At 45.1% G+C, this 14,266-nt stretch overlaps 1 protein-coding gene across 2 annotated transcripts in view; it reads right to left on the bottom strand.

Annotated features, from left to right (window-relative positions):
- Positions 1 to 14,266, bottom strand: part of LOC140406733 (5-aminolevulinate synthase, erythroid-specific, mitochondrial-like) — a 64,175-nt gene that overhangs the window by 40,227 nt on the left and 9,682 nt on the right. For both annotated transcript variants that reach the window (XM_072494680.1, XM_072494679.1), the window contains exons 2-3: positions 13,510 to 13,713; positions 49 to 177 (exon numbers count right to left, since the gene is read on the bottom strand). In XM_072494680.1, coding sequence (XP_072350781.1) covers positions 49 to 177; positions 13,510 to 13,713 — 333 coding nt within the window. The remainder of the gene's footprint in view (positions 1 to 48; positions 178 to 13,509; positions 13,714 to 14,266) is intronic.

Genomic DNA, 14,266 nt, shown 5'->3' with positions numbered 1-14,266 from the left:
TAATTTGAGTGTGACATAACCGATAACATTCACAAGCCCAACACGTACCCTTGGTCATGTTGTCTTGGAGGAGGTGGGTAACAGCCAACTTGTCATTGCCAACTGAAGACAGACTATCTTGGAACATCTGAACCAGACCAGACGACCAGCCAGAAATGGCTGAATACTTGGGAGACTCTGCGAAAAGAACAGTTAAAATTATAGCTGACAACAATAAATCCTTTCATCTCAACTAAACCACCAGCTCTCCATACTCCTATCCGCCTGTATTCATTCCAGCATTCTTACACTCTACAATGGTTTTATCTTCTCATTTCCTCAATTATTGCTCTGTTGTTAGTTCTTTTGAATTAGGTTGTAGGTTCAAGCCCACTCCAAGAGACAAGAACCCATAATCTATGCCAACACTTCTCAATGCAAATGTCGCACCAGTCCCAAAGAACCAGAGGCTGCTCTCCCCTTTGAGTACTGACTGGTGGTGCTTTAACCTGAGGCTCATCAGGAGCGAGTTTGAGAAGGCCTTCGTGAATTTTGCCTCGCAAATTTGATTGAATTCTTTGAGGAGGTAACTAAGTGTGGAGATGAAGGTAGAGCAGTTGATGTCGTATACAGGATTTTAGTAAGGCGTTTGATAAGGTTCCCAATGGTTGGCTCATGAAGAAAGTAAGGAGGTGTGGGATAGAGGGAAATTTGGCCAATTGGATAAGTAACTAGCTATCACATAGAAGACAGAGGTGGTGGTGGATGGAAAATTTTCAGACTGGAGATCAGTTACCAGCGGTGTACCACAGGGATCAGTGCTGGGTCCTCTGCTATTTGTGATTTTTATCAATGACTTGGAGGAGGGGGCTGAAAGGTGAGTCAGTAAATTTGCTGATGACACCAAGATTGGTGGAGTAGTGGATGAGGTGGAGGGCTGTTGTAGGCTGCAAAGAGACATTGATAGGATGCAGAGCTGGGCTAATAAATGGCAGATGGAGTTTAACCCTGATAAGTGCGAGGTGATTCATTTTGGTAGGAAAAATTTGAATGAGGATTACCGGGTCAACGACAGGGTTCTGAGGAATGTGAAGGAGCAGAGAGATCTTGGGGTTCATGTCCACAGATCTCTGAAGGTTGCCACTCAAGTGGATAGAGCCATGAAGAAGACCTATAATGTGTTAGTGTTTATTAACAGGAGGACAGTTTAAGAGCTGTAGGGTTATGCTGCAACTGTACATGACCCTGGTGAGACCACATTTGGAGCATTGTGTGCAGTTCTGGTCATCTCACTATAGGAAGGATGTGGAAGCATTGGAAAGGGCGCAAAGGAGATTTACCAGGATGCTGCCTGGTTTGCAGGATTGGTCTTGTGAGGAAAGGTTGAGGGAGCTAGGGCTTTTCTCTTTGGAGCGGAGGAAGATGACAGGCGACTTAATAGAGGTTTATAAGATGATGAGGGGGATAGAGTGGACGTTCAGAGACTATTTCCTCAGGTGGATGTAGCTGTTACAAGGGGGCATAACTATAAAGTTCAGGGTGGGAGATATAGGAGGGATGTCCGAGATAAGTTCTTTACTCAGAGAGTGGTTAGGGTGTGGAATGGACTGCCTGCTGTGATAGTGGAATCGGACACTTTAGGAACTTTCAAGCGATTATTGGATAGGCACATGGAGCACACCAGAATGACAGGGAGTGGGATAGCTTGCTCTTGGTTTCGGACAAGGCTCGACACAACATCGAGGGCCGAAAGGCTTGTTCTGTACTGTACTGTTCTCTGAATAACCTCAACTGGTACAGGAATTGAACCAACACTGTTGGTGGCACTGCATCATGAATCAACTGCCCAGCCAACTGAGCTAACTGATCCCTCTCAGCAGTAGACCTAGATAAGTTGGAGACTTGGGCAGAGAAATGGCAAATGGAGTTTAATCCGGACAAATGTGAGTTAATGTATTTTGGTAGGTCTAACATAGAGGGGAAATATACCGTAAATGGTAAAACTCTTAGGAATATAGAAAGTCAGAGAGATCTGGGAGTGCAGGTCCACAGATCTTTAAAGGTGGCAACACAAGTGGACAAGTTAATCAAGAATGCTTGCCTTCATTGGACGGGGCATTGAGTATAAAAACTGGCAAGTCATGCTCCAGTTGTATAGAACCTTGGTAAGGCTGCATTTGGAATATTGCGCACAGCTTTGGTCGCCACACTACCAAAAGGATGTGTAGAACATGGAACATGGAACATAGAACATTACAGCGCAGTACAGGCCCTTCGACCCTCGATGTTGCGCCGACCTGTGAAACCACTCTAAAGCCCATCTACACTATTCCCTTATTGTCCATATGTCTATCCAATGACCATTTGAATGTCCTTAGTGTTGGCGAGTCCACTACTGTTGCAGGCAGGGCATTCCACGCCCTTACTACTCTCTGAGTAAAGAACCTACCTCTGACATCTGACTTATATCTATCTCCCCTCAATTTAAAGGTTTGTCCCCTCGTGCTAGACATCACCATCCGAGGAAAAAGGCTCTCACTGTCCACCCTAGCCAATCCTCTGATCATCTTTTATGCCTTAATTAAGTCACCTCTTATCCTTCTTCTCTTTAATGAAAACAGCCTCAAGTCCCTCAGCCAATCCTTATAATATCTTCCCTCCATACCAGGCAACATTCTGGTAAATCTCCTCTGCACCCTTTCCAATGCTTCCACATCCTTCCTATAATGCGGCGACCAGACTTGCACGCAATACTCCAAATGCGGCCGCATCAGAGTGTTGTATAGCTGCAACATGACCTCATGGCTCCTAAACTCAATCCCTCTACCAATGAAAGCTAACACACCGTATGCCTTCTTAACAACCCTCTCAACCTGGGTGCAGGTTTCAGGGATCTATGTACATGGACACCGAGATCTCTCTGCTCATCCACACTGCCAAGAATCTTACCATTAGCCCAGTACTCTGTCTTCCTGTTATTCCTTCCAAAATGAATCACCTCACACTTTTCTGCATTAAACTCCATTTGCCACCTCTCAGCCCAGCGTTGCAGCTTATCTATGTCCCTCTGTAACTTGTAACATCCTTCCGCACTGTCCACAACTCCACTGACTTTAATGTCATCTGCAAATTTACTCACCCATCCTTCTACGCCCTCCTCCAGGTCATTTATAAAAATGACAAACAGCAGTGGCCCCAAAACAGATCCTTGTGGTACACCACTAGTAACTGGACTCCAGTCTGAACATTTCCCATCAACCACCACCCTTTGTCTTCTTCCAGCTAGCCAATTTCTGATCCAAACTGCTAAATCACCCCATTCATCCCATGCCTCTGTATTTTCTGCAGTAGCCCATCGTGGGGAACCTTAGCAAACGCTTTACTGAAATCCATATACACATCAACTGCTTTACCCTCATCCACCTGTTTGGTCACCTTCTCAAAGAACTCCATAAGGTTTGTGAGGCACGACCTACCCTTCACAAAACCGTGTTGACTATCTCTAATCAAATTATTCCTTTCCAGATGATTAGACATCCTATCTCTTATAAACCTTTCCAAGATTTTGCCCACAACAGAAGTAAGGCTCACTGGTCTATAGTTACCGGGGTTGTCTCTACTCCCCTTCTTGAACAAGGGAACAACATTTGCTATCTTCCAGTCTTCTGGCACTATTCCTGTAGACAAAGATGACTTAAAGATCAAGGCCAAAGGCTCAGCAATCTCCTCTGTAGCTTCCCAGAGAACCCTAGGATAAATCCCATCCGGCCCAGGTGACTTATCTATTTTCACACTTTCCAGAATTGCTAACAATTCCTTATGAACCTCAAGCCCTTCTAGTCTAGTAGCCTGAATCTCAGTATGCTCCTCGACAACATTGTCTTTTTCCTGTGTGAATACTGACGAAAAAAATTCATTTAGCACCTCTCCTATCTCCTCGGACTCCAAGCACAACTTCCCACTACTGTCCTTGACTGGCCCTACTCTTACCCTAGTCATTCTTTTATTCCTGACATATCTATAGAAAGCTTTAGGGTTATCCTTGATCCTACCTGCCAAAGACTTTTCATGTCTCCTCCTGGCTCTTCTTATCTCTCTCTTTAGGTCCTTCCTAGCAACTTGTAACTCTCCAGCGCCCTAACTGAACCTTCATGTCTCATCTTTACATAAGTCTTCTTCTTCCTCTTGAAAAGTGTTTCGACTGCTTTAGTAACCACGGTTCCCTCACTCGACCACTTCCTCCCTGCCTGACAGGTACATATTTATCAAGGACACGCAGTAGCTGTTCCTTGAACTAGCTCCACATTTCCATTGTGCCCATCCCCTGCAGTTTTCCTCTCCATCCGATGTATCCTAAGTCTTGCCTCATTGCATCATAATTGCCCTTCCCCCAGATATAACTCTTGCCCCTACCTATCCCTTTCCATCACTAAAGTAAACGTAATCGAATTGTGGTCACTATCACCAAAGTGCTCACCTACCTCCAAATCTAACACCTGCCCTGGTTCATTACCCAGTACCAAATCCAATATGGCCTCGCCTCTCGTTGGCCTATCTACATACTGTGTCAGGAATCCCTCCTGCACACATGGGACAAAAACGGACCCATCTAATGTACTCGAACTATAGCGTTTCCAGTCAATATTTGGAAAGTTAAAGTCCCCCATAATAACTACCCTGTTGCTTTCGCTCCTAGCCAGAATCATCTTTGCAATCCTCTCCTCTACATCTCTGGAACTTTTCGGAGGCCTTTAGAAAACCCCTAACAGTGTGACCTCTCCTTTCCTGTTTCTAACCTCAGCTCATACTACCTCAGTAGGCGAGTCCTCATCAAACGTCCTTTCTGCCGCCGTCCATGGCTAACAATGCCACCCCTCCTCCTCTTTTACCACCTTCCCTGAGCTTACTGAAATATCTAAATCCCGGCACCTGCAACAACCATTCCTGTCCCTGCTCTATCCAATTCTCCGAAATGGCCACAACATCGAAGTCCCAGGTACCAACCCATGCCGCATGTTCACCCACCTTATTCCGGAAGCGCCTGGCATTGAAGAAGACACACTTTAAACCACCTTCCTGCCTGCCGGTACACTCCTGCAACTTTGAAACCTTACTCAAGACCTCGCTACTCTCAACCTCCTGTATACTGGAGCTACAATTCAGGTTCCCAATCCCCTGCTGAACTAGTTTAAACCCTCCCGAAGAGCATTCGCAAATTTCCCCCCCAGAATATTGGTACCCCTCTGGTCCAGGTGCAGACTATCTCTTTTGTAGACGTCCCACCGACCCCAGAATGAGCCCCAATTATCCAGAAATCTGAAACCCTCCCTCCTGCACTATCCCTGTAGCCACGTGTTCAACTCCTTTCTCTCTCCCTATTCCTCGTCTCGCTATCACGTGGCTCGGGTAACAACCCAGAGATAATAACTCTGTTTGTCCTAGATCTAAGTTTCCACCCTAGCTCCCTGAATTCCTGCCTTACATCCACATCCCTTTTCCTACCTATATCGTTGGTACCTATGTGGACCACGACTTGGGGCTGCTCCCCCTCCCCCTTAAGGATCCCGAAAACACGATCCGAGACATCACGCACCCTGGCACCTGGGAGGCAACACACCAACCGTGAGTCTCTCTCATTCCCACAGAATCTCCTATCCCCCTAACTATGGAGTCTCCAATGACTAATGCTCTACTCCTCTCCCCCCTTCCCTTCTGAGAAACAGGGACAGACTCTGCGCCAAAGACCTGTACCCCATGGCTTAACCCTGGTAAGTCCCCCCCCCCAACAGTATCCAAAGCGGTATACTTGTTACTAAGGGGAATGGCCACAGGGGATCCCTGTACTGACTGCTTCCTCCCAGCCCCTCTCACCGTCACCCATCTATCTTTATTCTTCGGAGTAACTACATCCCTGAAGCTTCTATCTATGACCAACTCTGCCTCCTGAATGATCCAAAGTTCATCCAACTCCAGTTCCCTAACGCAGTTTCTGATGAGCTGGAGATGGGTGCACTTCCCACAGATGAAATCAGCAGGGACACTGACGGCGTCCCTCACCTCAAACATTCTGCAGGAGGAACATTGCACTACCTTCCCTGTCATCCCCTCTAGATAAAAATAAAAAGAAAGAAAGAGCTTACCTGTTATTCACTCCCCTTCTCAGCAAGCACTCACTCAGCAACCTCTGCGCCCCGCACAATAACACCTGAGAGAAAATAAATAAAAACGACTTACCAGTCACCAGCCAATCCCTTACCTGCAGGCTGTGACGTCATGGTTCAACTTTCCACTTCTACCTGCCCTCGAGCCTTCCTCTTGACCCTTACAGCGGTTGTTTTTTTGGTTAGAGGAGGGGGTAGGGAGGGAAACACTGAAGAAGTGTTTCGGGTTTAAGGCTTTGGAAAGGGTGCAGAGGAGGTTTACCAGGATGTTGCCTGGTGTAGAGGGTGTTAGCCATGTGGAGAGGTTCAATAGACTCTGACTGTTGTCATTAGAAAAGGTTGAGTGGTGACCTGATAGAGGTCTACAAGATTATGAGGAGCACGGATTGGGTTGATGGGCAGGCACTCTTTCCCAGGGTGGAGGGGTCAATCACCAGGGGGCATAGGTTTAAGGTCCGTGGGGCAAAGTTTAGAGGAGATGTGCGAGGCAGATTTGTTTACGCAGAGGGTGTTGAGTGCCTGGAACGCGTTGCCAGGAGAGGTTGTGGAAGCAGATACATTAACGGCGTTCAAATGGCACCTTGACAAACACTTGGATAGAATGGGTATTGAGGCACACGGCACAAGGAAGTGCTGAGAGTTTTGGCAAAGGTTGGTATCATGACCGGTACAGGCTTGGAGGGCCTCTTCCTGTGCTGTATTGTTTTTTTGTTCTTTGTTCTAAAGGGTGTCTTTACAAAAACATTAATAGGATGGGTCGGGGGTTTTAGATCAGACAGGCAGCATGGACGGCGCAGGTTTGGAGGGCCGTAGGGCCTGTACCTGTGCTGTAATGTTCTTTGTGTGTTCTTTGACAATGTAGTACTGAGCGAGTGCGGAACTGTCTTTCAGATGAGACATTAAACCAAAGCCGACATCCAACATCTCAGATTGGTGGAAAAGATGGCAGAAGTTGATAAACAATTAATTTCTATCTGGTATTCTAGCTAATTTATATTGAACCTGTATCACTAAATCAGATAATCTGATCATGAACACATTGCGGTTAATTGCTTCTTGTTCTGCGCAAATCAGCATTAATATCGCTGGTCCACTTGCGTTTCTGATCAAACAGCAGTGTGGGTGTACCTACGCAACATGGAATGCAGCTGTTCAAGAAGGCGCTCACCACCATCTTCCAAGGGCAATTAGGGATGGGCAACAAATTGTGACCTAGCCAGCAGTGACCACATCCATTAATGAATTAATAGAAAGAATCAAGAATTTGCATTTCACCTTTCTTATTGAAAATGGCACTTCCCCAGGCATGTAATCAGACAAAATTGATTGTCAAGCCAAAGGGTTGTCCACATTGGTGACAGATTTTGTTTTTAAGGAAGGTTTTAAAGACTGAAAGGGAGGTTGAGTGGTCTAGGGATGGAATTCCAGAGCATGAGACCTAACAGCTATAGGCATTTTTGATTTAAATTTATCGTCATGTGTACGAAGTACAGTGAAAAGTATTGTTGTGCGTATGGTCCAGACAAATCGTTCAATGCATGAAAAACATAGGACATACGATAAATACACAATATAAATACCTAGACATTGGGTGAAGCATAAGGAGTGCAGTGCTACACAGTCGAGAAGATGCATGGAGAGATCTGTTTTTGAATCTGTTAGTGCACTTTTTCAGACTTTTGTATCTTTTGTCCGATGGACGGGAGAATAACCTGGATGGAAGGGGTCTTTGATTATGATTATTACAAGGCAGAGGGCAGTGCAGATAGTTAATGGATGGGAGCCGGGTTCGTGTGATGGACTGGGCTGTGTTCCGGACTCTCTGTAGTTTCTTATGGTCTTGGGCTGAGCATTTGCCATACCAAGCTGTGATGCAGCCAGATAGGATGCTTTCTATGGTGCAACTGTAAAAATTGGTAAGAGTCAATGTGGACATGCCAATTTCCTTAGTTTCCTGAGAAAGTATAGCCGCTGCTGTGCTCTCTTCTTGATCGTAGCATTGAAGTGGGCGGACCAGGACAGGTTGTTGGTGATGTGCACACCTAGAAATTTGAAGCTGTCACCCATCTCCACCTTGGTATCATTGGCGCAGCCAGGGGTGTGTACGACACTTCGCTTCCTGAAGTCAATGGTCAGCTCCTTAGTTTTGCTGACATTGAGGGAGAGATCGTTGCCACCATGCCACTAAGTTCTCTACCTTCCTCTTGTACTCTGGCTCATTGTTGTTTGAAATCCGACCCACTACGGTTATGTCATCAGGAAACTTGCAGATGGAGTTGGAGCCAAATCTTTCCATGTGTGTGTATAAGAAGTACAGTAGCTATATTGCATATGTGGTGGGAAGGGAATGAGGAGGCCAGCATTGGAGGAACGGACGATTCAAGTGGGCAGGTTGTATGACTGGAAAATGTGACAAGTCTAGAGAACGGCAAGTTGTCAAAGTGATTTAAAGATGAGCGCAAGAATGTTAAACTTGAAACATTGGAGGAATGGGTCGCCAATGTAGTCAGTGAGGTTGGTGATAGGGAAGGCTGTGCAAGTCAGGTTGCTTTTGATAAATAAAACTTGGGAAGTCTGGTTAGTTAAGTCTTGAGGTTGGAGATAAAAGTTCAACATGAACACCCAACTTTTGTTTTTTATTACTATTGGTGACCTTTCCACCTGCACATGGAGGCAAAATTTACTGCATTTAAAATTTTCTCCTTGGGCAGCATGGTGGCGCAGTGGTTAGCACTGCAGTCTCACAACACCGAGGACCCGGGTTCGATCCCGGCCCTGGGTCACTGTCCGTGTGGAGTTTGCACATTCTCCCCTTGACTGCGTGGGTCTCATCCCCATAACCCAAAGATGTGCTTGGTGGGTGGTTTGGCCACATTAAATTGCCCCTTTATTGGACAAAAAAAAAGAATTGGGTACTCTAAATTTAAAAAAATGAAAACAATTTCAAAAAATTGAAAAGGGTGTTTGCTAGTGCTGTTGGGGAGGGTTTAAACTAATGTGGCAGGGGGATGGGAACCGATGCAGAAAGTCGGAGGGAAGTAAAACGGGGACAGAAACAAAAGGCAGTAAGTGTAACGCAGAGAAGCCATAGTAAAAAAACAAAAAGGGCAGGGTACAGTGACTGAGGAGAGCTCAGTGAATAGGCCCAGTAATAGTAAAAGGAATAAAACGGGAAGTAAAAACATAAATGGAAAGCGACACGGCAGGTTGTCACATGAAGATATGGGTTCTACGATAAGGAAAATTAGGAGAAAAGTTAAAAGGAAAAATAACTTGGGAGCGGTTACTGGTACAGGTACATTCAAAACGGAGATATAAAAGCCAACATAAGGCGTACTTTACATGAATGCTCGTAGTATTCGAAATAAGGTAAGTGAGTTGATGGTGCAAATCATTGTGAATGTCTATGGTTTAGTGGCTGTTACTGAAACATGGTTAAAGGATGGTCACGACTGGGAGTTATATATCCAAGGATATCAAACTATTCGGAAGGATAGAGTGGATGGTAAGGGAGGTGGTGTAGCTCTGTTATTTAAGGATGACTTCCGGGCAGTAGTGAGGGATGACATCGGTGCTATGGAGGATAAGGTTGAATCCATTTGGGTGGAAATCAGGAACAGTAAGGCAAAAAGGTCATTGATAGGAGTAGTCTATAGGCCACCAAATAGTAACATTATGGTGGGGCGGGCAATAAACAAAGAAATAACTGATGCGTGTAGAAATGGTACAGCAGTTATCATTGGGGATTTTAATCTACAGTCGATTGGTTTAACCAGGTCAGTCAAGGCAGCCTTGAGGAGGAGTTTATAGAATGTATCTGCATTAGTTTTCCCAGAACAGTATGTAATGGAATCTACGAGGGAACAAGTGATCCTAGATCTGGTCCTGTGTACTGAGACAGGACTGATTAATGATCTCATAGTTAGGGATCCTCTCGGAAGAAGCGATCACAATATGGTGAAATTTAAAATACAGATGGAGGGTGTGAAGGTAAAATCAAACACTAGTATTTTGTGCTTAAACAAAGGAGATTACAATGGGATGGGAAAGGAGCTGGCTAAGGTAGACTGGGAGCAAAGACTTTCTGCTGAAATAGTTGAGGAACAGTGGAGGACATTCCAAGCGATTTTTCAATGCTTAGCAAAAATTTATACCAACAAAAAGGAAGGATGGTAGAAAGAGGGAAAACCGACCGTGGACATATAAGCAAATAAGGGAGAGTATCAAATTGAAGTAAAAAGCATACAAAGTGGCAAAGATTAGTGGGAGACTAGAGGATTGGGAAACCTTTAGGGTGCAGCAGAAAGCTACTAAAAAGGCTATAAAAAGAGTAAGATAGATTATGAGAGAAAACATGCTCAGAATATAAACACAGATAGTCAAAGTTTCTGCAAATATATAAAACAACAAAGAGTGGCTGAGATAAATATTTGTCCTTTAGAGGATGAGAAGGGAGATTTAATAATGGGAGATGAGGAAATGGCTGAGGAAACCCTGAACAGGTTTCTTGGGTCGGTCTTCACAGTGGAAGACACAAATAACATGCCAGTGACTAATGGAAATGAGGCTGTGACAGGTGAGGACCTTGAGTCGATTGTTATCACTAACTGATGGGCAAGCTAATGGGGCTAAAGGTAAACAAGTCTCCTGGCCCTGATGGAATGCATCCAACGGTACTTAAAGAGATGGCGAGGGAAATTGCAAGTGTACTTGTGATAATTTACCAAAATTCACTAGACTCTGGGGTGGTCCCGTCAGATTGGAAATTAGCAAAAGTGTCACCACTGTTTAAAAAATGAGGTCGGCAGAAAGCGGATAATTATAGGCCAGTTAGCTTAACTTCGGTAGTAGGGAAGATGCTGGAATCTATCATCAAGGAAGAAATAGCGAGGCATCTGGATGGAAATTGTCCCAATGTACATACGCAGCATGGGTTCATAAAGGGCAGGTCGTGCCTAACTAATTTAGAGGAATTGTTTGAGGACATTACCAGTGTGGTAGACAACGGGGAGCCAATGGATGTGGTATATCTGGATTTCCAGAAAGCTTTTGACAAGGTGCCACACAAGATGCTGCATAAGATAAAGATGCATGACGTTACACTTTCGGAACTTTCAAGTGGTTATTGGATAGGCATATGGAGTGCACTAGAATGATTGGGAGTAGGTTGATTTGATCTTAGTTTCAGACTAGTTCGGCACAACATTGTGGGCCGAAGTGCCTGTACTGTGCTGTACAGTTCTATGTTTTATGTTAAGGTGTAAAGTAGTAGCATGGTTAGAGGATTGGTTAATTAATAGAAAGCACAGAGTGGGGATTAATGGGTGTTTTTCTTGTTGGCAATCGGTCGCTCGTATTGTCCCTCAGGGATCAGTGTTAGGCCCACAATTGTCACAAATTACAGAGATGATTTGGAGTTGAGGACCAAGTGCAATGTGTCCAAGTTTGCAGACGACATTAAGGTGAGTGGGAAAGCAAAAAGTGCAGAGGATACTGGAAGTCTGCAGAGGGATTTGGATAGTTTAAGTGAATGGATTGACAGATGGAATACAATACCATGTTGACAAATGTGAGGTTATCCATTATGGCAGGAATAACATCGAAGGGGTTATTATTTAAATAATAAAATATTAAAATATGCTGCTGTACAGAGGCACCTGGGTGTCCTAGTGCATGAGTCGCAAAAGGTTGTTTTGCAGGTGCAACAGATGATTAAGAAGGCAAATGGAGTTTTGTCCTTCAGTGCTAGAGGGATGGAGTTTATGACTAGGGAGGTTATGCGGCAACTGTATAAGGTGTTAGTGAGGCCACACCTCAAATATTGTGTTCAATTTTGGTCTCCTTACCTGAGAAAGGATGTACTGGCGCTGGAGGGTGGGCAGAGGAGATTCATAAGTTAAATCCAAGATTTGAGGGAGTTGGATTACGAGGAGAGGTTGAGTAGACTGGGACTGTACTCGTTGGAAGTTAGAAGGATGTGGGTGGATCGTACAGAAACATATTCAATTATGAATGGAATAGATAGGATAGATGCGGGCAGGTTGTTTCCACTGGCGGGTGAAAGCAGAACTAGGGGGCATAGCCTCAAAATAAGGGGAAGTAGATTTAGGACTGAGCTTGGTAGGAACTTCTTCACCCAAAGTGTAGTGAATCTATGGAATTCCCTGCCCAGTGAAGCAGTTGAGGCTCCTTCATTAAATGTTTTCAAGATACGGGCAGCACGGTAGCATTGCGGATAGCACAATTGCTTCACAGCTCCAAGGGTCCAAGGTTCGATTCCGGCTTGGGTCTGTGCGGAGTCTGCACATCCTCCCCGTGTGTGTGTGGGTTTCCTCCGGGTGCTCCGGTTTCCTCCCACAGTCCAAAGATGTGAAGGTTAGGTGGATTGGCCACGCTAAATTGCCCTTAGTGTCCAAAATTGCCCTTAGTGTTGTGTGGGATTACGGGGACAGGGTGGAGGTGTTGACCTTGGGTAGGGTGCTCTTTCCAAGAGCCAGTGCAGACTCGATGGGCCGAATGGCCTCCTTCTGCACTGTAAATTCTATGATAATCTATGATAAAGACAGATTTTTTTTGAAGAATAAAGGAATGAAGGGTTATTGTGTTTGGGCCAGAAAGTGGAGCTGAGTCCACAAAAGATCAGCCATGATCTCATTGAATGGCGGAGCAGGCTCGAGGGGCCAGATGGCCTACTCCTGCTTCTCGTTCTTACGTTCTTATAAAAGTAACATTTTCTGCTCACAGTGACCCAGTTATCTGTTATTCTACATGTTATTCTACAAACTCCTTGATTCAATTCCTGTGAGTTATGTCTGGATATTCTTTTATAAATTGCGCGATTAGATTCCACTAGCTGACTCAGGAGTCTGTTTTGTGTCACATGCCACTTGACTCTCGCCGTTAGATTCTGGGTGGGATCTCTGCTGCAAGATCGCCCCAAGACCGCTGCTCGTGAGGACAGAGAATTTTGCCGGCAGGACTGGAGAATCCCGCTGCCAGCGAACGGCCGCAGAAATCCGGGTCTCTATCTCTCAAGTATTAAACTGAGGTCCCATTTGCCCTCTCGGGTGGATGTAAAAGTTCCACGGCATAATTTGAAGAGGACTCTGGGAACTCGCCCTGGCCAATAAATACGAATATCTAATCATAATCACATTTATGAAGTCTTGCTGGGCGTAAATTAACTGCCACTCTCTCTCTTCCCCCCCCCCCCCCCCCCCCCCGCACCCCCCCTCACTGAAATATATATTATTTTCAGAACATTCATCAACTGTGAAGTACTTTAGGGCACTGTTAAGTTGCACAAGTGCAATATTTTATTTTGAACCCTCTGATTCCCACTTCCATCGGCTGCCACCTCCACTCTCACCTTGCTGAGGGCTCATATATGCCACATCCTCTTGCACTGACAAACTTGCTTTGAGAATGACTGTGCTGATACCCTTTTTCATCTCAGATTCCACAAAAGGGCAGTCGGCATTAAAGTTCGCAGTAATGGGTGCAGCAGCCTGGCTGAAGGGTTGAACCATTGCCGTAATAGGGGAAAGCCATGCTGATATCACGGCAGCTGGACCTGAAAGACAAACACAAATGGACATCCAGGGACTGTATGCATGTTGAACAGGGACAGGCCAAGACTCGTACTCCATATTTCATCACAGCTTTAGAGCACAGAGTTTATCAGCATTGTCTGATTTTACAGAACATAATATTGAACACAATCATTACTACTTCAAGCAGAACAGCTTTTAAGTTGTAGCGCTGCAAAAAGGTAATAGAAGCTACATACAGTCAGTGCAAAATGAGAATTCTTTGTTGTACTCCACAATAAAAAGTGGTGAATTGCACAATGAAGAAGGGATTTACTCTGTATCTAACCTCATGCTGTCCCAGTCCTTGGAGTCCTTGATGGAGACAGTGTAGAACAGGGGTTTTCAAGTGCGACCTGCAAGTGGGTAGCGGGTGGGTGTCGGGTGGATCGTTGAACGATCAATCACGGCATTCCCACAGTAGTTGCGATCGCAACAGAAGCGCCGGATTTGGATTTGTTTATTGTCACGTGTACCGAGGTATAGTATTGTTTTGCGTACAGCCCAGACAGATCATTCCATACATGAAAAAAAGAA

Source organism: Scyliorhinus torazame, unplaced genomic scaffold (genome assembly GCF_047496885.1).
Source record: "Scyliorhinus torazame isolate Kashiwa2021f unplaced genomic scaffold, sScyTor2.1 scaffold_824, whole genome shotgun sequence".
Taxonomy (NCBI): domain Eukaryota; kingdom Metazoa; phylum Chordata; class Chondrichthyes; order Carcharhiniformes; family Scyliorhinidae; genus Scyliorhinus; species Scyliorhinus torazame.
Note: the sequence above shows the minus strand (reverse complement) of the source record. Positions and strands in the feature narration are given on the sequence as shown.